At 48.4% G+C, this 24,980-nt stretch overlaps 1 protein-coding gene across 1 annotated transcript in view; it reads left to right on the top strand.

Annotated features, from left to right (window-relative positions):
• Positions 1–24,980, top strand: part of LOC122386226 (neuroligin-2-like) — a 152,409-nt gene that overhangs the window by 83,683 nt on the left and 43,746 nt on the right. The window contains exon 3 of the mRNA XM_043375222.1: positions 22,076–22,219. Coding sequence (XP_043231157.1) covers positions 22,076–22,219 — 144 coding nt within the window. The remainder of the gene's footprint in view (positions 1–22,075; positions 22,220–24,980) is intronic.

Below are 24,980 nucleotides of genomic sequence, written 5' to 3'. Positions count from 1 at the left end.
AAAGACGTCAAGACGGGAACCTTAATCCGTACAAATGCGTGTCTGTTGGCCATTTGTATCCCGGATTCTAGCCAACGATTCTGAGCACAACAGAGGGAACCATAGCGCCGGCATCAGCGTGCGGGCACGGTCCAGCGCCACGACCAATTACTTTGACCAGTAAATTTGTGCTGACCGCTCCGGCCACGAAAAACAAGGCACATTCCATTCACGTAGCCACCAAGTTTTTCTAAGATTCGATGTTTTTATGTCACGCCCAGCTTATTTATGCTGTGGGTAAAAATGAGCCTATGAACAACGTTATGTAGCTGAGCTTGGCTTTCGAACTCGAATGTGCCCTCATTAATAGTTTCAATTGCTTTCTCGTTTTGCATGCAGAAGGGATTTTGCGACAATGCGATTTGTTTTTGAGTCATTGGAGACTAATCAGCGAGTTTTTCAACAGCAGCACGCCCGAATGGCGCCGGATGTCCTGAACTGTCTGGATTTGTGGCAATTCACACGCTCAAAACACATTTAGTGATATACTTTTGGATGTGTTTGACGGTAGGAAAATGAAAATGCTGGATTCTGCTGGATTGAGAGACTGAGCATGGTTGCATTCTGGAGCACCGCCAATTTTACATCAATGGCGTAGCATTGACCTTTGGTATTTGGAATCGACTTTGCCCATTGGAAGCTCATGAAGCATTTATTTTTTAAGAATTTTTTAGGAAGTTCTTCAGCACTGTGTGCTTCAAAATACAGCCGAAGCCATTGTGGCTACCGCGAACTCGTCGTTTACTTCTATGCAGAGTGCCGCGGAGTTCCACGAATTCTAACGATTCCTATAAACAGCCCCAAGTTTTGCCGACTGCGGTACTTTGGCATTTATCGGCGCAGTTGAGCGCCACATTAGGAGTCTCATCGGCACCACTCCGCCGCTGAACGCTCCGATGGAACGGATCGCCGTCAGCCGGGTACACCCCAACCCGAGGTGTGATGGTAACGGAGACGGCCGGCGGTGAGCCGACGTCCCAAACTTCTGACGGATTGTCCCGGACGGAAAACTTGTCGGACGCCTTTGAGTAGCGCCGGGCTTTTTCTGAGGACAGACTTCAGACAGACCATCTCTGGGCGGCGCCTCGCTGCTGGGGATGAAGCCGAGCAGTGCGTGAAGTTGAGGCTGAACTATGCGTTGGTAGTTGAAGGCGCGGAGCTATGCTTTGTTAGTTGGCATGTCAGAAGACAGGCGTGGGTTCAGGGGGAACACCAGAGTCTCCGGAATGACTCTCCGTACCCATCGACTCTCCGTGGCTATTCTCCGAGGGTTGGCTTCATTGGAAATGCATTGCTGCTATCACGGCGCTAGCTCCAGTCCATACACACTTATTGCTCGGTTCAAAGATCGCCATTCGGGGAAACCTTATGTGAAAATATGTGTAACCTATTTGAGTAGTGTTACCTCTTTTTCTTGTATAGGAGTGCGGTAATATTAAATACTAATATGATGCGTGCTGCAGGTAGATACTGCGATATGATGATGAAGGTGCAGTTAAAATAGAATTGTAAGCGTGTCGAATGCTGCTAAATATTACCTTTTTACTGCCATCAGGTAGTTGATACTCCATAGCCTTACTATTTGAAACTCTCTCACACTCATCTCTTTTAGGAGTAATTAAATGCAGCATCCTCGGCGCTGCTGAAATGCTACATCAATTGGCTCAAATCATCGGAACATAACCAGCTGACGGCTCATTTACATAGTTTGACATATGCCGTTAAGCCTCAATTGGACACATTAACTACTTAAGAGACAAATTAGCCTGTGCTGCACTTCAATCAGCGCAGCCAATACATTTGCGACGGTGGCGGCGCGCGACCTCGAGCGGGCTATTTCGAGTGCGAGTCACGCACCCGGGCCGGCTGCAGGGCACCTCTCGTGTCCGACGAGTAAAAATGACTCCTTTGTGTACCGTGCCGGCCACTCAGGCTGCCCCAGGGCGTGTTTTGGATGGTGTGGAGCTCCACTTTGACCACCGTCGGCGCCCTCCACACATCCGGCTGCCTTCTTTTCGCCGCCCGTTGCTGCCGACGAGGCGTCCGGGCCTTCGGTTAGCCGGGCTGTCCGCATCCGCCCATCACATAAAGCTGAGATATTTGTAGACAGAGGCGTGCGAAGTGCTCAAAGAAATTAGATATCGATTAGTTATTCAAAAGGTGTCTTTTAAAGATTTGTTGTATACATGTTTTTGTCTAATTTTACGCGGCATTAGTGTCAACGCCTGGAAAATTGTCTGCGCTCGACGCAGTGCAGTGGCGTTAGGTGCCAGCTCAGCCGCAGCGGCCGGCGGCGGCGGCGGCGGTGGGAGCTGAGGCCCGCGACGAGACGCCTTTCCGCAGTTTCACTTCCGGCCGGCGATCGAGACAAGTTGGCACCGGCTGCCGAGCGGCGGAAGTTTGGACTGTCGCTCGCCGCCGTCCGATCGCAGCTCCCAGATGAGGCGGCTCGTCTAACGGGACTGTTTTTCGGGCCGCCGCCGTCTTCCGATCGTCCCCGCGCGCAGACCATCGGCAGGGGACTGCGCCGTGCAGCTGTCGGGATGGGATGCTGAGAATAGAGCGACAGCTTTGTCGATTGGAACAACTTCAATCGTTGGAATAATTCTATAAAATGGTGAGCGTTGTAAGATCTGATTGTGCGTTTTCATTCAAGTAAAACTTTCTTCTTACATCAATTGATAAATTTGTACTTATGAATGAATAGGCCATTTGAATCCTGATTTTGATTTTCTTTATTGGGCATACCTTCCAAGATCTTAAATATGGATTACGCTATCATCGCAGATATTTATGCGAACTTCAGCATAGATGGAGTAAAATACCTACTTGATCTATCATATTTGCAAGTTAAATCATAATTTCACAATGCACGTAAACCCATAATCGGAGTCGAAAAGCAGGCCATTCACAGAAGCATGTTTGTATACGCTAAGGCACCGATGCAGCCACTGCTTAGCACCACATAATTTTCCGAGCTTCAGTGGCTCATCCGTTCAACAAACTTTGTGAAAAGCAAAAACTTTGAAGCAAGGAAAGAAGTTGAAGAATCCACACACAGCCAGCGCGTTCTACACATCCGATGTAAGGGATAATAGTTTCCAGAGATTCTGATTTTCACAACCTGGGTGGTCAACCACTTCTGTGCTCGACCAAACAATGTACCCTCAAATACATGCACGAATTTAATGGTATGAGTATGAAGAATTGCTCAGGCTAAACAATAGTTTTCTCTTGCGGTGTTTACTAAGATAGACGTCCGCTACTCCCAGAAAGGGTGAGCTAGCGGTCAATGATGGTGATGGCATGTAATAAGTGTATGTATATCAGCTGTGCAATGCATGATAATTAATTCAGAATCTGATGAACCTGAAGCTGCGAAATCCGGGCGATCTTCTATCGACACTATGGAATAAAGCATTGTTTCTGTGAGAAAAATTCGGCTCATTCGGCTCAAAGTATTCGACAGGTCGCCATTTTCGTTATCAGCCACTACATAGCTTACCTAAATTATAGTGACGATAAATACCTATGTTAGCTGATTAAGCTGTCGAAAGCTAATGTTTTGAAGAAAAAAAATTATCAGCAAATAAATGCCAGTTATGACATAATACTCTGCATTCTCGCTCCAGCACCACTCGTTTAGTGCTATTGCTGTATAAAATATAAGAACAGACGAAAAATCGCTGAACAGTTCCTAATAACGCCTGAATAAATTTTTTATGATTTTTCATTTTTCCGCCAAATATCCACGTTTCACTTTCACCGACCTTTAGCTCTGTTCAAATTTCGGTTGTCGCAGCTGCGTTTAAATCGTGTCCTCCCTTGATATTAGTTGAATTTCGCTCCGAAACTCTGTTATCCATTTTCGAATGTCTTAGCTGTGACAAGCCATTTCGGTGCGCGTCCGATCTTGAATGCGATTCCAGAGAAGCAGGAGAAAAAAATGCGCAGAACCAGTATATAAGGAAGACTCAGCAAAATATGTCACCACAGCACGCAATCTTATCGCATAGGATGCACTCGTATTCCTCTATGATGCATAGATATTGCACATTGAGTTGAATATTTCGGACTGCAATGTTTGCAATGAAAATAATTAACTGTAAAGCTGATATCTATTTACCAGTATTTGAAGTATAATCGATATAATCGATATAATTGGTATTGTAGTATGAACAATATCGATAGCGTCCTTCAAGGGAGGAATTTATTTTATTTTTGCATATGGTGTGAGAGTTCTTTTCACTGGTGCATCCCTAAAGCACAATCTATGAATTTTCAGTCGATTACGCTTTTTCATCATCGCCTAACCAAAAACATTTCCAACATTATCTACGTTCTATATTTTCACGGGAATGGATCCCCGGCCTCTCCACAACAAGTTCTTGAAGCATGCTTTCTTGGTTGTGTTGAAACACCGAACATCAATTTAGAAAATAATTTAGCATCGGGCCTTTATCCAATCTGACACGTCTAGTTATTTTCGCGGCGCAAGACGGAGTATATGAGGGCATATTGCAGCGAGGAGCTCTCGCCCGCATCCGGGGCAGGGCGAGCTACTTAGCAGGATGAGGTATGCTCGAAGCAGAGCGGATCATGACAGGACTGGGTGACCCGCGACCGGGTCAAAATGAATAAAATGACAATAGCTTCAACTAACTAGCTACCAATTACTTAATAAGGTAAAAAATGAGCCATCTATTGTCCAAGGCACCCCGGAACAAAACTTCATCGCCACACTCTAGCGAAGATCAAATGTACAGTCTGTCTTAAAACTTAAAAGTACCGCGCAAAGTGACGGTGGATCCATCGAGCCTGACTGAGCATTTGAGCAAGGACCTGCTAAATTTGGGTCACCGAAGCAATTGACATCCTTGTCCATTCCCTAGGTTAATTGGTCGGTGACTTTTAAATTAAAACAGGCCCTTTCTCGGTCAGGCTTGATGGATCCACCACCACTTTGCGCGGTACTTTAAAGACAGACTGTACAAATAAGACATCATCGGGCCGAAATGACTTAAACTTAAATAACAAGAGGTGGTTCGAGAGAGGGAGGGCGGGAGAGAGGGAGAGGAGAGAGAGCGAAGGCGAGAGCGAGGGCGAGAGCGAGAGCGATGCGAGAGCGAGAGAGAGAGAGAGAGAGAGAGAGAGAGCGAGCGAGACGGAGATGGAGACGAAAAATGGGCTGACTTTAGAACACAGGCGTAGCCCGTAAACACACCCGCCACTGGGGCTATGTCTTTCTCAGCTGGTTGGTCCGCAGGGGCGGCGTCTCGGTCCCCGGCCGCGTGCTGCATAATAAGAGACAAACATTATCTGTGGTTAGATTGGCGCGCTGGCCTCCATCGATTGTGCCGGCTGTTTGTCCGTCCACGGAGCATCTGTGTGTGCCGGCGGTGGCGCGCTGGACAAACACTGGCCGCATAGAATGCCGGCGGCCGATAGCCCCGCGGGGAGGGGCGCGGAGGTCAGCCGTGGAGGAGGGGGGGGGGGCTGGCGGGGTCATGGACTGGTGATTCAGACCGCTGCACTGACGGGCGCACTGGTGACTGAGTGGTATGGAGTGGAGCTGTGACTGCTAGGTCTGAAAAAGAGGATATAGATGACTGAATTTTTACGTAGGGCTGTGTGACAGACGACAGTGCAGCTGTTTCCTAATAGCACGCATGGCAATGAGCAGTCTTTTCCGGCCGGCAGCAAACAGACCTCATACTGCTCAACTGGCTGACTTACTGAGAACTACGGCTGAATGACTGCGACTGACTGGCTGCGACTGACGAACTGCGACTGGCGGACTGCGACTGCCTTCCTAACCAACTATCAATCGCACTGACAGACTGGCCACTGACTAACTGACAGCTCATGAGTGACAGACTGTTAGCCTGGCCATCAGACTGACCGGTCTATCTATCAGACTACTGATGGGTAGGCGTGACGCCTGACTGATGTATCCTAGCAGTCAGAAGGTCACGGCAGTAGCGACTGCGGTCTGCCCAGAGCGCTCTGCAGCCGGTGGCGGTTCTGCGTGCTATCATTACACACCAGTAATGGACCGGGCGATGGGGTAATCCACGATGAAGCTGATCCGCACCAACGTCCAGCCGCACAAGATGGATGCATTAGACGTGACCGCGCGGACAGCGCTGTTCCCAGACGGCTGGTAGAAATGGGGCGGCCAGGCGTACTGTGTGAGCTGCCCAGGCGGGATAGGGTAGGCTGTGCATGGATTTGTGGTGACATGATGTTTGTGGTGAGGCTTTTATGGCTGTTGTCAGGTAGTAAAAAGAATGTTGAAGATTACTGGACAGGGGTTCAGTCGTTTATCTAACAGGTGCACGGAACTGTGAGAATGTGTCTGAGCTATGATCCCACGAATCTTCATCTTATATCCGAGGGGATCATGGAGCCAGGTTTTTATTATTTTGATATCCAATGTCCAACATATATCCAACATGGTGCACTTATATTGAGATATCCATTGAGGTCATTAAATATAACATTTTTTTTTTTTTAATTACAAATGTGCTTTTTGCCTTTAAACACTTAAATATGTGTTAAAGTTATGTTGTACCATGTGATACATAGCTTACATTACTCCTGCTTATAAGAGATTTACAGTGATCACAGCTAGCTCTTTTACAGCTTTGTGACACTAATTTGCATGAAATCGCTTCAAATCATGATTCAGACTCACTCGAGACGAATGGAGTTGTCTTCACTTCCTGATTTATATGCTAATGGTTCGGAGGAGGTCATGGGGAGCACCGATGACCACTGCAGTGGCCAGTATCCTGGGAGAGAACCGTTAGAACGCACCCGTTAACCAGGGGGACATCTCGCACCTCACGACAGCTCACGACAATGGGTCCCGTGGATCGCTGAAAAGTGATGCGTTTCTTCCACTGGTGTGTCTGATAATGAGTGTCTGCAGTCGATTTGAGAACCTCTGAGGAGCAGGTGCGGCAGATGGGCAGTTGATGACCCCTGACATTGAACTTTGCTCTGAGTGGGAGCTCAGGATGACCACAGAAAAGTCTTGACCACTCTAGTTTCGAAAAGAGAGATGGCAGCTGAGCGCAGAAGTAAAAGGGAAATGTGCTAGCTCGGCATTGCAGCTGATATGGGGCCCCAAGCGCAGTTCAAAAGATATCTCAGAAGCCAATAAGGTAGACATGTATTCACCATACAGAATAGTCCGATTGTCATACCGCAGTCCAATGTCACATTGGTACGTACCTAGGGACGTAGCCAAGGGGGCGGGGGGGGGGGGGGCACGTGGGCTTTGCCCCTCTGAAGACGAAAAATCATATAAAAAATAAAATAAAATAAAATAAAATGAAAAATAAAACAGCTGCAACCCCCCAAAAAATAGTGGGCCAAATCCGAGGAGCATTTTTGGAGGGGGTACGACACTGTGTAGGCCGCGACCTGTGGCCCCTCCCTGAGCAAAATCCTGGCTACGTGCCTGTACATAAATACCACGATCTAATAGCCGTCCCTTCACGTTTCCAAAGCCGGGAGAGTGCGCTCATCTCATGCTGCTGAGACAACATTTTCTCACTGAATATCAGCTCATTTAATCACGGCTGCACGCTTGACCGAAGAAGTCGAGCGTTGACACTCTCAGGGCGTATTTCAGCCCAAAAAACTGAGGGCTTGGCATTGCGCCACTTCACATACAGGCGTCATATGGTACTCGATCTTGCTGATAAATATACTGTTGGCCCTACGAACATCCTAATGCCATCGTTTTCGCATGCCGCGCTTCCGCCGCCGCCGCTGCCCCATGCGGCTCTCGCGGGCCCCCCGCCGTCCTCCTTAGTGCCGTTGAGTTACCGCCAGCGGAAGGGCCGGGACCCGCCCTATCCGACCCATTCCCCACTCGCAGGCACGCTGCTGGTGGAGAACTCCTAGCGGCTCCCCGCTGCCACGCTGGGGAAGTGGAGAAAGAGTTCCTACGGCAGGTTTGAGCGATCCAGCCGCCAAGTAATTTTCACAAAACCGCTAGACTCGTTCCAAGTGATGATTCTCGACCAAGTTTAATCAAACACGACAACGAACGCGATAAAACCGCACAAGTTGCCCGGCAGCCAGCTTCAGGCCACATTCTTCAGCTAATTAATTATCGTAACTTCCCGGTCCGTGGCCGCACTCATCAGCTGAGTCTCTCTATCAGCGGCGCCCGAGCGCGCACGGACGCCCGCCGAACATGGTCGTGGGACCTCCCCGGTCGGGCCGGCGACTGTCGTCACTGAGTGATGGTGCACCGGGCTGGCTCCTGGCCGGCGGCAGGCCAGCCGCGCGACCAGCCGAGACCAATTCGGGCCGTCGTATTGATGTTCCTACGGTGCCGGCCGCGACGCCGGGGCGGGACGGGCCGGGGGAGGGGAGAGACGAACTTTCCGGCGTGCTCTTGACGGCCTGTTTTCTGCTCACGTAAGCAGGAACAATGTAGTGGGTCGGCTGCGCTCAGCCAAGATGCCTAACGGACTTAGTCCTGCTTAAATAACGAAGTTTGCTCCCAATTGGCGATTTGCGAACCTGCCAAGCGGAAGCGGCAGTCTGTACTCAGCCTTGCGTGACAGTGGAAGCTTGGAGGTTTCTAGTAGAAAATAGCGTAGATAATTACCATGCTAGTGTCAACACAATCTCATATGATGCAAGTTGAGCAGCGTGACTGAGGACGACAGTAGGTAAATACAAATCATTTCGCCTGAATTTTGTCAAAACAATGTTCTGATCATCTTTTTCTTCTCTCTTCTCCCTCCTCTTTCTCTCTCCTCTTTTCGAGAGAGATAGAGAGCGAGAGAGAGAGAGAGGGAGAGAGGGAGGGAGGGAGGGAGAGAGAGAGAGAGAGAGAGAGAGAGAGAGAGAGAGAGAGAGAGAGAGAGAGAGAGAAGAGAGAGAGAGAGAGAGAGAGAGAGAGAGAGAGAGAGAGAGAGAGAGAGAGAGAGAGAGAGAGAGAGAGAGAGAGAGAGAGAGAGAGAGAGAGAGAGAGAGAGAGAGAGAGAGAGAGGAAGGAGAGACAAAAGGGAATGAGAGAGAAGGCGTTTGGAACACATTTTAATAGTTTGGCATACAGCAAGAACTTCCATAAAAAGTATGCTCGCACCGCCTATCGCGCATCTTACTGAAAAGACTGGCATGGTGCATTTTCTTTTCCGCCCGAGTCCGACTGGCCGTGTACGTGCGGCGATGTCGATTCTGCTGCAGGCCGGGCCCCAATTCACCGGCGCAGCCTCGTTTTCTCGCCGGTCCGCCACCGTGACGGGCGACATTCAGGCCATTGTTTGTCTCCGGAAGCTGCGCGCCGCCGCCTTGTTTTCCTGTTCCTGTTCACCTTTAAGCCTTTTCAAATGCCATACGAACCAGCATCAAACAGTGGGGGCCGCCAACGAGCGGCCGGAGTCTGCGGTCTCTTTGGAGCGCGCTATCGACGAATTCTCGCGGTGTCGTTCTCGGAGATTGGAGCGCGGCGCGGTGGAGAGGCGGCCCGGCGTCTGGCACGGACGGAGTGGTGTCGACATCCATAGCCCGATCAGATCCAGCCGAGGAGTCGACTCGGTCCTGTGATGTTATACAGCGTCGGACAGATAGTTTGCTGCCTCCCCTGTACGTGTCAGAAGCCATTTCACATTTCCAGTTCAGGCCGCGCTCGCTGCAGATTGGAAGTTGGGCACGGCTCGACGACGACCGAAATGCTAACTTGTTTTGAGTTATGCCGAGTGCCCGGACAGGTCCAAAGGACCAACAATTTGCATAAAGAATACTCTTTGTTTGAGAATATGCGTGGACTGTGCTGTTAATTTGCCAACAGATGTCCTGGGATGGTCTGCTAATTAGTTTTTGATTTATTCAAGTGGCGGACTAGCAGCCTAACGAGTTTTAACTGAATTCCCAACGACGTACGAACTGACAAATGGAGGCTAAAGCTTCTGTTTCCCTGGTCGTGCATTGATTAGAAATCATAGTTCTCCAGTGTTAAGCTCTGACTTTAAATGTGACAACCCAGCTGACAGCGATGCCACAAAAGACCAATAAAAAAAAAAGAATTAAATGTCGAAAACACATTTTGCTAACTGGTAAATACATTAGCTTCATTTTTCACCGATGATGTCACGAATTTTGAAATTGAGGCCTAGTATGTCCCTCTGTGCATTGTGCTACTGCAATTGACTTAAGCTTAGGAGGTCAGCCTTCTGCAAGATCGCTGAGTGTGTGCAGAATGCAGTGAAAGTCAGAAAACACACAAAGCAGTGGCGGCGAGTGGTCGAACGAATTAGAGGCATTGGAAACATTTGCAGAGACATTGTGATGGTTTATAAATAGATCACTGAAACTTTATCTTGATGTATCGTTGGGTCATATTTTCTAATAATTACGTTGCATTCTTACTCTAGTACCTAAGTACAAGTCAGTAGTCACTAGTCAGCTACTAAATACAGTAGTGCATGGCTTTGGAAATATCGATGTCTTTATCGATATCCTATTACCAATATCTTATATCGATATCTTATTCGATACATTGTTGCATTTTATAGAACGATTACATGCTCGTCATTTCTCTAATTCTGTGATATAGCTTCACTTATTGTACTACAATAGGATTGGATGCTCTCAGGTGGCGCTTACAAGTTACAGTCACAAAGCTGGGGGAGCTCAGAAAAAGAGCGAATCTCGTCTTCCGCAGAAGAGACTAGTGAAAGCCAACCGGACATGGTTTGCCAGACAGATGAACAGATGAACAGCAGCGTGACTGCTTGCTCAGACATGCGTGCTATTTAGCACTTTGTCCTTTGGACATTTTGTTATGGCACGCTGACGCCATTTCTACCTGTCCTCTTGCGTAACTGAGTAATGAAATGACACTATTGTGACGTTATTACGGAGCGAGCGAAGCGAGCGTAGTCTTTCCTTAGATTAACGGAAATTTCTGAGTATGAGCGCGTGCGGACGCTTTTGCGAGGCTTATATCTCAGCAACCACTAGACCGATTTACATGCGGTAATTTTTGTAGGGTAGCTTCATTCCTTCTACCAAGTATTGGACTATTCCCGATGCATGTGGGTGACCCCTTATGCGCGTGACACGTGCAAAACGAAGAGGTGTCAGTTTTGTAATTGTTGCAATATCTCGGTAACTACTGGGCCGATTGCGCTGAAAGTTGGCATGTAGGTAGGCACCCACTAGACAATGCATATCCATGTGCCAGAGTTGGGGTGCTGCCGCACGTGCGCACGTGCAGGGGTCGTTTCCAGATCTCGAGAACGGCTCGACCGATTGCGCTCAAATTTGGTACACAGTTAGGGACCGGTTAGTAGGGTGCCGTGCAAAAGTCAGTCGGGAACCATTTTGCACGTGCGCACGTGCAGGGTGTCGCTTCCAGATCTCGAGAACGGCTGGGCCGATTGCGCTCAAATTTGGCACATCGCTAGAGACCGGTTAGTAGGGTGCCGTGCACAAGTCAGTTGGAGGTAACCCCCTCGAAATTTCGCACGTGCAAGGCTCACCCTCTCGCTCGCTCCGTTAGTCGCCCCAAAAGGCGTTATACTGGTTTTTATTTAAGGGGCAATAAATGACGATCTGGAACCTTTTGATGTGTTGGCACTGGGTACGCCGGGACGATTGCCGGTCAGAATCGTCAATGAACTAAATACCAAGGTAGGTACGTTTTTCGGCTACTAGTCGTTCATTGTTTTCGTTTCGAATTTTCGACCTTCGCATCGAGGTCGTTGTCAAGAAACATACAACAATGACAATGGTCATTTCACGATGGAACCGTGCAAATTATATTAGCGGGAAGTTGCGCCATCTCCCACCTCCGCCAGCGCCAGGTCGTGCCTTATCACGGGACAGGCAGTGGCGTAGACAGGGGGGGGCCATGGGGGCCATGGCCCCCCCTTTCCGCCAAGCCGCCCAAATGGCGCCCCAATTAGCGCCGACTAGGCTGATGCCGTTTTACAGAGAGAACATGAATTAAAAAGTGATGTGCAGGCAGGGATCGAACTCAATATCTCTTTGGGGTGCCTGGACACCTAAATAATCTCCAGGGCACCCCCAAATACGACCTGAGCCCCCAAATGTTCAAGGGCGCCCCTCCGGAAACAAGAATATTCCGAACCCCCAGGGTCGATGGCGCCCCTGAAGAGCCGCTGGCACCCACCTAAACGGAACAGTCGCCCCATTAAAGCTTGATGGCGCCCCTCTAGAGCACCCGGCGCCCTTCTGAAGTTCACAGCTGCCCCAATCGACCCATCCAAGATCGATCCCTGAAACCACTGGCGCCCCTCTAAAGCACCCGCATTCTTCTCAAGATCAAAGTCGCCCTATCCGAGATCAATAGCGCCCTCAAGAGCCACTAGCGCCCCACCCCCTTGAGACTGAAGTCGTCCCGCTTGAGACTAAAGTCGCCCCATTCAAGCCCAATGACGCCCCTTCAGAGCGTCCAGCGCGCTTCTGAAGATCACGGCCATCTAAACGAAGGTTACAGCTGCCCCATCTTAAGATCGATGACAGCCCTCTGAAACCAATGGCGCCCTTCTAGACTACCCGGCACCCCTCTGAAAATCACATTCACCCCATCCGAGACAACGCCCCTGGAGACTACAGTCGGCCCACCCAAGCTCAGGCCCCTCCAGAGCCTCCCTGCGGCGCCCTGCTGAAGGCAACAGTGGCCCCATCCATGCCCAATGGCGCCCCTCAACGCCGTTCTAAAGATCACAGTCGCCCCATCAATCCGAGGTCGCTGGCGCCCCTCAAGAGCCACTGGCTCCCACCTGAACCGGGGCTTCAGTCGGCCCATCCTTGATCAATGGCGCCCCTCTGAAACCACTGATGCTCCTCTGAAAATCCCAGTCGGACCATCCGAGATCAATGACGCCCCTCCAGAGCGTTCGACGCCCTACTGAAGGCAGCAGTGACCCCATCCAAGCATTGCACCCCTCTAGAGCACCCGGTGCCCTTCTGAAGATCACATTCGCCCTATCCGAGGTCGTTCAGACGCCCTCCAGTAGTCACTGACGCGAAACTGAATGGATACTTCGGTCGCCCCGCCCCATTCAAGATTGATAGCGCCCCCCCCCCCCCGAAACCACTGACGCTAGGCAATTATTTGACAATGGGGCTTTCTCATCGACACTAAGGGCCCTTTTCAAGATGCAGCAGCTAGGCGGCGCCGAGCTGGGCTTGGATGTGCCAAGCGTTCCTTATTAGGCAGCCTTGTAAGTGCCAACCTCGTTGCGATACCGCCCCTCAACGCGACGCTGCCCCCTTCACCGTACAATGCCACCCCTCAATGCAAGTGGCGCCCCTCAGCGCTCTGCCGCCCATTATTGCGATGCCGACAGCGCCTAGCAGTGCGGTGCCGCCCCCAGCGTAAGCGTTTTTTTATTGAACCTGCTGGGGGTGTTTGAACACCCACTTCTAACTCAACTTGTGGGCCACGTCGAGACACGCAGTAGGCGGCGTTCGAAAGAGCGTCAAAAACTATTACAAAACTATTAAGATCATTTTAAGGTTAGGTCGAACCTGTCGAAGGTCAGGTCACCAGCGACAACCGAAAATCAAATTTCGCCGATGTTGACATTTTTCGACAAAGCGGCGCATAAGTCAGGATTCAGAAAGAGATTGAGCTACAGCGCCGCAGCAAAGCGCATATTCGATAGCTCTTTTTATGCTCTCTCTTATTATCTCAGATTTGACCTAAGGTAAACGTTTTAGCCTCAAAATATACGTTTTCGCGGAGGACGTTTATCTGTAATACCTTTTGGCTCAGACCTGCACGAGATTAGTTCAACCAGCATCGTGTTCCATTTTTCGAGACAGACGAGTCAAATGAACTAGAATTTGACATTAAAAGGGCCTTTGAGAATTTGACCTAAGGAAAAGGTCATAACCTAACCGGTAAAGGTCATATTGCATATTAGTCGATCCATATTTTCGAGAAGGAAAATAATTATATAGGGTGTTTCATTGCTCTACCATACCTCTATCAAAAGTTATTGTCCAAAATCTACTGGAGACCTTTCATGACCTGAGATGACCTCAGTAACATAAAAATGGTCACATCACGAGTGACATTTACAGATTAAATGTGTCATATTAACCTGCATCCCGATGGTTGAGGTTGTTTTCGTTCAGAAGAAGAGCGTTTTAATTGTCTCCCATTAATCTGCGCCGTGCTGGAAGGGGGGGGGGGTTACGCCCCCCTTAGGTTTTTTCTCGCGAATATCTCGAAAACGGCGTCGCGCAGCGCCTGCGCTGTCTTTGGTACTACACCTGTTCATACATCTTTTCTACACAGCTTGTTAAATTTCAGATGAGGGTCGTTCAAGGTCAGGTCACTAGGGCACGTCAAGTGACCTTGCCTCAAAAAAAGCTAAAAGACCCGCTATAGCTACACCGACTGAACGATCACTTTTGAAACTTTCAGATAAGACTAACAATATGCATAACATGTTCATCTCGGACTTTTTACTTCTGTGACCTAAGGTCAGGTCAATTTTGGGACCTCAAGTCAGTGGGAGAAAAGTGAAATGCGCCTCTTTTGGACGAATGTCGTTTAAAACCCCCTTAAACATCGGTTCATAGGTAAACATAACACACTGAATCGTAACAATGCACCTGTGTCCTTTTATGTGCCCTTGAGGTCATCTCAGGTCATAAACGGTCACCTATTTTATCACCATAAACGGTTTTTTGGCTTCAACTTTTGATAGAGACGTGCTAGAGCGGTGAAAACACGTCAGATGTTGTCAGCTCGACGATACGGATCGACTGACCTGCAGAATGACCCTTTCCGGTCAGGTCATGACCTTGACCTGCGGTCAAATTTTTAAAATAACCTTTCAAGGTCAACGTATAGTTCATTCGAAGCGTCTCGACGAGAGGAACACGAGGCAGGCAAAATAAATATCGTCACTGTCTTGAACCAAATGTTATTGCAGACGAACGCTTTTCATAAAAACTGTTATTTTTGGAATTTTTGCCCTCTGGAGGCTAAACCATTGACCTGAGATCAAATCCGAGAGCAATATTCAGAAAAGCCTGTAAAAGGGCTATCGAATGCGCTTTTCCGCGGCGCTGTAGCTCTATTGGTTCCCGAGTTAGCCGTTGGCAGTTTCCAAAATTGTTGAAATGGACTAAATTTTACCTTTGATGACCTCTGGTGACCTGACCTTTGACCCGACCTAAAAATTGATACGAAGTCTTTCCGTCATTATTTTTGACGCTCTTTCGATTTCCCCTTACCGCGTGTCGCTACGTGGCCCAGGAGCCGAGTTAGAGGGGGGACGTGAAAACACCCCCCCCCCCCCCAGCACGACACGGAAAGCACAGGCCACCAGCATGGCGCGGGTTAACTTATAGGTAATCGGTAACTTATAGGTACTTATAGAGAGGTCGCAAAATTGACCTGGCCCTCAATGAAGATATTTGGTCTGGGGATTACGCAAGGCGAATGTTCGGTGAGATCAGCAGGTTTCTATGGCACTTATTCAAAGTCGACCATGCACACTCACATCATCAAAAGTCGTCTTCTATACTACACCGGCCGAAGACATTCTTAACCTTCGTGCCACTATATGGGACAATCTCACGCCTCACCCATCTGGCACTCATGCAGTCATGAGTGTCTGAGATTCTAAGCACGGCCACCCGGTCGACCAGAGGCTACAGTCCACAGGTCACTTTGGTTCAGTGAGTGAACCTGTATGTTTTTTTGCAAAGAATAAAGATTGTGCCTAGCGATCAACGCATATTTTGCCGTTTCGAATTCGAATGGGTGTGTATTTTGAGAATAACATGTCCGTAGCCTGAGCTCATTTCCTATATCGTGCTTAATAAATATGCATAAAGATATAGGCTTTTGATAAAAAAACACTGGGCTTCAAATTGCATTAATTGGATTTTATGAAAAATCAGCGAAACCTGGTTCTGATACTCGTGCCGGTTCCGTAGTAGCACCTAGTAAATCATGCATGAATATATGACGTTACATTTTAGACTGACCCCCTGTCACTAGCTCACAATGGCGCCCCTTTCAAGGGAAAAAGTCGCCCCCTCGAGCACCATGGCCCCCCCTTTCGCTGATTTCTGGCTACGCCACTGGGGACAGGTAGTGCCACCTAGGTGCGCCGGGGAGAACTACGGGTCGCATAGTGCCACCAGATGTCGCGCACACACGACAGGCGCAGATATATGGAATTTAGAACGTGGGCGATATATTGTAACAGCGTTGATTTCTACCATGAATGTATTTTAGCAACTTACAGCGTGGGCGCAGGCACTGGAACCACAACGGCTACCATAACTGCACGTAAGTAAGTCCGACATACAACTTATGTTGGACTCGAGGCAACGCTGGCCAAGCGGCCTTTTCCGTTAGGACGCCGAGCGACGGAGTGCGCGCAGCCATTGTTTTTTTTTTCTCCCTCTGTTCTTTCTAGGGCGTCTTTCAGAAGAGCCCAGGAAGGGGTCAGGGGTCGAGGCCAGCCAATACACCGAACGTAATAGCTTAGCCCGGACTCACTTAACAACCTTAACGCTAATGACATGCATCGTGACTAGTAGCCGAAAAACGTACCTACCTTGAATTAAGATGTCTAGTCGTAAAAGCTTGAAATCGAACTAAATACCAACTCTGTTATTCAGGTATCTCTAGAATAAGAATTGTAACTTTCAAGCAATGGCCTATTTTCGTGCACTGTTACTTCGATAAAGCTTTAAGACTGAAACCCAAGGAAAACAAAACGAGCTGGAAACTCATCTTGTCGTTATTTAGTTTTGCTAACGAGCCAGACGTGATTTATGTAAGTGATTCATAGAGTGAGCACATTTAAAGTACATGAGTAGCAAACCGGATGAATGTTGCAACTAATGTTTCAATGAAACTTCTATCGATAGAGTCAGTAAACCGCTAAAACACTGTTTATTTTCTTTTCGAAATTTCTTTCACCTTTGTTCGGGTAAGCTAGAAGGAAATGAGGCAGAGTGGTAGCCAATTAATTATCGGAAATCATGCTCATAATAACCGTGGTGTCGCAGAACTAAGGACGCATTTTTAGTCGCATAACCGAGCTCTAGCCTCCCCTCGACCTGCGGAGACCTCTGACGGCCAGACTGACCCGGCGGTAAACGGCTGGCGGTGCCCGGGTCCGCGGATTTAGCGGATCAGAGTCCGAGTCCACCCGAGGCTGGAGTCGGCTGGAAGAGCTGAGGACGAGACTAGCTGGATCATCCTGCGGAGCTGCGGCCGACCGGCGGACTCAATCCTCCCAGAATCCAGTGCCAAATGAAATTAGGAGTTATTTGGTGGACGGCTCTTAGTTTTGTCTGTGTGAATATAAAAGGAGGCCAGTTCTCACAAATATTATCCTAGGAAAGGACTTTGCTTCATGGAATTATCATTATTGATGGTATCTGCGTTCCAACGGTTTCTAATCTAGTTATTTACTTGTCATTTATGTATTTGTCATTGTCAATGACGAAACCAAAGCTAATTGTAACCAAAAGTAGGTGATTAGCCGCTAGTAGTTTTAGTTTTCCCTTTGCCTGCGCTAACAACGATGTCAAATTCTTCAACTTTGTAGTGCTGACTTGCTACAAGTGGATAAATCCATTGCTTGATATCATGCAATGTCTTAACGTCAACCCAGATCTCTTGGTGTAACGGTTCCTCTTCCGCAGTCTCACGTACATGTATGTACGCCTCCTCATGTATGTACGCCTCCTCATCGACATCCGCCTCTGCTCTATAACGGCTGATCATTTCCCCACTCCCACCCCCGCTCCCCACTCCCCTCCCTACCTGTCGCCACGAGCAGCTCACGCGCGAACCGCTGTCTCATGTCGGCGCTTAGCTCGTCTCGGGCTCTCAGGGAGGTCGTTCCACAGGAGAGACGCCCTGAGCGTCGACGGTGATGGTGGTGAGACCACCTGGGCCCCGACCGGCCGCCCAGCTCCGAGACGCGTGTCCCGTACCGTCACAGACAGGTAGAGATGGGCGAGGTAGCTTTAGTCGACAGGGGCGTGGCTTGCACAGTCCATAAGACTTCGCTAAAGCGAATGAAATTCGTTGAGTGATAATCGCAGTATTTTCTTGTACTTCAACTATCTATCTTTCCAACATCACTGAGGATAATGCTAAAAAATATATGAATTGCTTTGCCGCTTTCATAAAAAGTGCAAAGTAAATACTAATCATCGGCCTCATCTTTGTAGTGACCGATCCCTAGACTAGACGCTTCCGCAGCGTCTCATGAGAAGCGGCGTCCGCGGTCCACAGGGCTGGTGCTCACTCAAGGACCTGCTCCCGCCCGGCCAGACCGGCAGTAAGACGCTGTGACAAATGTCAAGTGCTCTTCGGTCGACATTTCAATTCCGGCAGCGCAGTTTGCAGATGCAGTCAATATCAGGTCAAATTTTATCGCCGATATGTCAGGCCAATTTTCTCCGATGGCACGCTGCAGCGGGCAATGTGCTCGGCTGAAATGACCGTGTGCTTATCAAGGTCGTCTTTTGACGGCCGCGTCAGTGGCTTAGTGATGCCGTGTTGTGGGTCGTTCGCCAACAACTTGGGACAAGCCTCGCTCGTCTAGTGAACTTAAACTGGTCCGGGTGACCTCACTGACCCCTGGGGCAGGGGAAGCCGCCCGCAGAGCCCGCCGCCAGACGGGAGAACAATGAGGAACCGCCCGACCTCTCAAAACGCTGAACCAAAGCTCTGCTGGTCCCTTCAGCTTTGTCAATAGCAGACACCAGCAAGCAGTATGCTGACGACAGTATACGTACAGCACAAAATAACCTGACTGTGCACCGCTTCTGGTGATGCTGAATGCAAGGCTTCCGTAGTTTGCCACGGTTCTATAGCAGCTGCCTCGTTTCACAAGGGTGGTTTTTGTGTGTGGAAAAGTCTGTTCTGTTCATGTTCAAAGCCGCGCCTGTTCATTGCTGTCGGGTAATATTACTTGAGAGCGGGCCGTGGTTCCCCAAACGAAGTAGCTCTTATTACCCATCAGCTGGCCGAATATGTGTGGCTTCATCAGGTTCGGATTAAAAAGGTATCCTGAAGGCGTTTTTAATTCAAAGAGAATCAGTGGGGAAGCAACAATCCAATTTTACATATATCCCAACAAACTCCAAGCATATCCCTATAACCTCAGGAGAACAAAATCAAACCAGTGACGCTGAATGAAGCCAGTGCGCATGCGCTCGTATTGAGCCAGCAGAATCTCTTCACAGTCAACTTGCCTGATGGCCAACGGCATCTTATGCTACAACGAGATGGGGCGATCAGCGTGCTCGTTTTTCACCCGTCAAATGCGTGACGTTCTACACAACGCAGATCGATGTCCCCGTTCCTCCAGCGCTGCTTCTAAAACCAGCGCAGCTCGCCGATTTGTCTCCAGGGAAATATGCTCCCTGCAGATCGGCTCACCATATAAGGTGCGCCGATCAAAGTCAATTTGATAACGGACGGGGACGCTCGAAAACTACCGCAGTGCCGGTCCGAATCAACTGAAAGGTGTACCGGTAAACAGGATATTTACGCCGACCGGTCACCATCTGATTGGGTCCGGCAGCCGCTGACGGTCGAAGTTGGGGGCCCCGTGCCGCTGCAGTGTGTCGGTAAATCGCCGCCCTTCCGACACCTCCCCGGCGGCCCGGCCACCTGTTCGCCGCCACTGTGGGAACGTGTCGACGGGGCGCCAACTTGCCCACCACCCCGAGAAAAGTTATCGGCTCGTAAATGAGCACGTGCGGAACTGGGAACGCTTCCTAGGGAGCGCGCGCCAGAGTTTGCCGCATTGACAAAGTGATTCTGTCATTTCTAAGACAGGACAACTATGGCAATGAAAATGGGCCTGTGCAATAAACTTGAGAAGCTAAATTTGAAGCTAAGTGCGCACGGGAACAGTGGACTTAGTTCTCAGAATAGCGCGTCTTGTGCAGCCATACATCTTGCAGTGGCTTTTGCATTGCACTGCCATTTCCATTCGCACCATTCTATTGCCGTCATTTTGAGCAGTCGTGTTCGATCTATCCAAAGTTCGCACTTCGCTAAAAATAAATCTATTATGCAGACGGTACCGTATACGCGCATTTTCTAACTGACATAACACTGAATGCCTTATTCTTCTGGGGAACTAACAGGAGGAATGTTGCAGCGGCGTCCGATGACACGTGCTCCGCGCTCCAGAAGTACGGGTCTGGCGCAGAGCGGGATATTGAGCTGGTCTCCTGGTGACGACATTGTTGGCGCGGTATTTCGGGCCGCGCGCACGCTGTTTGTTCCCGGGGAAGGAGTGCGCCCGACATTTCTGTTATTGGGAACTTCGGAACTTCTCGTCGGCCATATTTGCCTTGGTGCCACCCTGCAGTGCGCTGTGTTCTTATACCTACAAGACTGCTGCAAAAGATACTTATCACTGAAGTTTGAAATCATTTCAACTTTAGCTGTAAAATGTTTCTGCTTAAAAGCTGCGATGAAAAATGTGCCTTATGCTCTACTGCAATGTAGCATATAATAAAGAAATGTAAAATGTAGGAAAAAGAGAAGTTAAGTGGCATGTCGTACTTGGTTTGATTTTGATTTAAGTCTTCAAACATTAAGTCATGGATGTTGTGGTCTATATGTATATGTATTAGCTTTGAGTCAGGTGAATGAACAAGACTAATAATCTATAAATGTTTTCTAAAAAGGCTAAACGACACTGCAGTGCCCCTATTTTCAAGGATAGCTGGGTGACAGCTGTTGTAGCCTGTAGCAGTGGAAAAGCAGAAAAGGAAATACAAAAGAGATTGCCATTTTGCCGGCCTCATGTTCAGCGACAATATGTGCAGTACCAGCCTGGACTGGCTGACGACGGTGCCCACTATTTCTGCTTAATTAATTTGACTGTTTTCGAGAACCCAGCGCCATTTTGTAAGCAAGAGCTCACGTTTAGCAACGCAATATAGTGGGTATCAAATGGTATATTAACCTAGCCAAATAAAGCTATCCTGTTCGTATTACGGCACTTTCTGGTTTAGCAACTAGCCCAGACAAATACGCTATATGTAATGTTGCACCTATCAATTTCAAAACAAAGCACAGATTTATCAAATTTGGACACTCCTGAAGTTATGAAGGACTTACTTGGCGTTACTTTGCTTCGCTTACTCTACTTTGCCTTGCGACAAGGTATAATTGAAATAACTTTTGATTTCAAGATTTTTTTTTTTTTGCTGACAAGCCCCTTAAAGCACATACTTTGATCTAACAAGGCTGTTGTGAAGGGTCTTGTATCATTTCACTTGCCTTGAAGCTTCGAGGTTTGAGTGCTTCAAACCAAAAGCGTTGTCAATAGTTTTACATAATGAGCACATTTCCTTTTATGCATCTCTTATAAAGCTGTTAAAGAACAGCCTCGTTTAAAAATACACCGCCTGTAAGCACACGACAATAAGCTGTTTTTTATTCACCTTCATTCTTTGCGGTACAGTAGACATCGAATAACCAGCCAACATCATTGTAAATCACGCAAATTCACACGATCGGCAAAGTTAGACACAACCCGGTTCAGAAACATGTAGGTCATCAACGGGCTTACATATAAGTGGGCGGTTCTCAACGACAAAATGCACCTCAAATCCTATTTCACTCTTCTTTACGTGAAGATAGTCGTGAACTATGTAACTGAAAATGGTCTTATTGAATATCGGCGTAGCAGCGACAGTCGCTCACCATTTCCACCTCGGGGCGACTTCCTGGCATCTCTGCACAATTCCATAACCTGACTCATTCCAGGAACTCCTGCGGTCTGACGCTGCCACGTCCCGTCTGCAGCGCATGAGGGATGCGCAGTGACCTGAGTGACCTTCTTCCGCTAATATACGCACTACGCAGTGATTTAAGTGACCTTCCACCGCCATGCGCAATGACCTGAGTGACCTTCCGCAGCTGGGACAGTGAATTGATCTGAGTGACCTGGGTGACCTCCTGTCCCTGGGAAGTGAGGAGACCTTAGTGACCTGTTTGACCTGTCTGTTGCAGGCGGCGCCGACCTGTACCCCGTGATGGTGTACATCCACGGCGACTCCTACCTCTGGTCGTCGGGAAACCTGTACGACGGCGGCGTTCTGGCCAGCTTTGGCGAGGTGGTGGTCATCACCATCAACTATCGACTCGGCCTGTTCGGTGAGTGACGAATGGGATGAATGTCACTCTCCTCCATGCCGGTGGGGTGTGGGTCGAGCACATCCTCAACACAGTCCGAGTGGTACGGCACGAGCACACCTTCAAGACAACCCCGGTGCCGTGGGTCGAATACGTCCTCAACAATGCCCAGGTGGCGCGAAACGAACTCATCTTTGGTAGGTGTGTCATGCCGCGGTAACAATGTACTCCCCGACCCTGGTGCCACTAGAATAGCGTACCACCTGCAGTGTCTGACGTATGAGGGCGTGCAAAACAAAATATCTAGGATATTTTCGGCGTATAGTGACTGCGTAAATCGTCAACTGAACCCGTGGAAGTCTTTGATCCCACTGAAATTCGTTACTGGCAACTGCGCAGTTTAGAACACCACTCAGTGCTCAGCCTAAATTGGTCGGTAAATCTGTGCAACTATTTCATAGCCGTGTAGCATGCCCGTCCCAGCCGCCAGGCCGCCGCGGGCCATGGGATTCCTGAGCGCCTTGCTTTCGTTCGGAGCTGCTGGGAAATATTTTGGAAATAAATTATGATCCAATTTAGACAGCTGCCACCGTAGCTCGCAGAGAAAACCACGTCGGTGCCTGGGCCGCTGAAGTCAGCCGTCGATGATTGAACATGGTCCGGCCAGTGACGCTTATTTTCTCTCAGACAGTGCGGCAGATTGGTGAGTTTCATCAATGGGATAGTTGCCTGTTAACCCGCGAGTTGCTGGGGGGGGGGCGTTAAACGCCCCCACTTTTTTCGCCGGGCCATAGCATAAAAACGGCGCGCCGCAGGCGCGCCAAATTTTGGGTACCTGTAGGGAATTGATTGAAGTTTATTGTGACAAAGTTTCAAAAAAATCGGTCGGAAAATTTTTGAGATATCGAGGTTTTAGTGACGTCATGATTTCTGAGTTTTCGACCAAAAACGGCATATGTTCAAAAAATCATATAAAATCACAGAATAGACATATAGACATGCCGTAAACGCCATTAGACTGCCAATACCATGGAGAAGCAAATGGCTATCTTCGATTATTGATTATCGTTCCGCATTTTCCAAAATCTTGAACTGAATCTTGACAATTTCTCGTGACTACTTCACGACCATGATACATGAATTTCTTAAATTGAACTTTTTTAGCCAAACACGTACACATATGATAAAATGAATGTCACCATCGTGTTCTACGCCCCAAATTACCCATAAAACATGTGTCACAGGCTGCGAATATCAGTTTTTATTTTCGGGGATATGTGCCTGCCCGGTTGACCTGACCTTGACCCTGACCTATGCTTGACTGACCCCTGCATGGAGCTGACACTCTTGTAGGCCTTATATGATGGATTGTGCACCGTTTTGACAGAGTTTATGACGAGAGGCGCCCATTGCGAAGTCCTGAAGTCCATGCTACTGAAAACCCGATTTCAGGTGTTTGACCTGACCTTGACCTGACCTGTGACCTCAAAATTCAACTTTAAAGTACTCATCTGAAGCGTCTCGTCGCGTTCTTTCGTTTGCCGCCTCGTGCGTTTCGCTGCGCCTGTTGGTTCTCGAGTTATCGGCTGGGGGCGTTTAACGCCCCCCCCCCCCCAGCAAACGGTGGGTGGCGAAATACCCCAGCAACTGCCGGGTTAACGACATAAATATTTACATTATCTAAAAGACGAAGCTTATTATTTATTTGAACACAATAGATGCGGAAACTTTATCGGATTAGATGAAAAAGCAGCAAACTGCCTTAACCCGCGCCCCGCTGGGCTATTCAGCCATACGCGCCCTGCTGGGGGGGGGGGGGGCAGATTCTGCCCCCCCCCCCTTGTCTAGCTTCCGAACCGATGGTTGTAGAAAGACGGGGAAAACGGCAATCGAAAGCTCTCAACAAGGCGGATCTAAAGAGCCCATTTTTTGCTTAAGTAGGTCAGAGGTCAGGTCAAGGTCAGGTCAAGGGTACAAGATGCAAGTTTCTACAGTATCGGCCTTGCACCGTAGTTGCCGAAGAATGGACTGGGACTGATTGCCCAAAACGTGTTCTTAGACTACCAAGACAATACTCGTTGCATACAATGTCATTCAAAGGTCAAGGTCAAGGTCAGGTCAGGTCAGGTCAGGTATATAAAAACAAAATATAGAAAAGGGCATGTGCGACACATGTTTTATGGGTCATTTTACTCATAGCATTCAATAGGCACACTCAATAAGTGATATGGACCACCTCTGGATGAATTTCAGGTCGAGGTCAGGTCAAGGTCAGGTCAAGTGAGGTCAAATTTTGAAGTTGGTTGTTAAGGCCTAAAAAGGTGTCTATCTGATGCAGTTTTTCACGGCGAAACGAATGGTGCTATTTTTGTTTCCGTACGAGGTCTAGAACTTCCAAAAAAATCATTTTCAAAAATTTTGTGTGTCGTGACGTCATAAAATTTTGAATAACTCCCACATTTTTGAACCGATTCTTCTAAAAATTGGTATGTAGGTGCACATACACCACTTCTCTGACATATATTCAGGTTTTTTTCGAAACACTGAAAATTTTGGATTTTATAATTATTTTCCCAAAAAAGTCGGTTTTTTGAAAACAATTTGGGTCAAAATCCAACATTTTCAAAAAATCGAGATAGCCATTTGATAGACAAAGTAGAATCACGTATAACCTTTTTTGTTACGTCTTGATTCCTTTAAAAATGAAGATGTTAGCGGCGTTTGAAATTTTGCCGTTTTTGAGGCGAAAATGGCGAACATGACGTCACTAAAACGTCAATTT

Source organism: Amphibalanus amphitrite, unplaced genomic scaffold (assembly GCF_019059575.1).
Source record: "Amphibalanus amphitrite isolate SeventyFive unplaced genomic scaffold, NRLGWU_Aamphi_draft 000244F_arrow, whole genome shotgun sequence".
NCBI lineage: Eukaryota > Metazoa > Arthropoda > Thecostraca > Balanomorpha > Balanidae > Amphibalanus > Amphibalanus amphitrite.
Note: the sequence above shows the minus strand (reverse complement) of the source record. Positions and strands in the feature narration are given on the sequence as shown.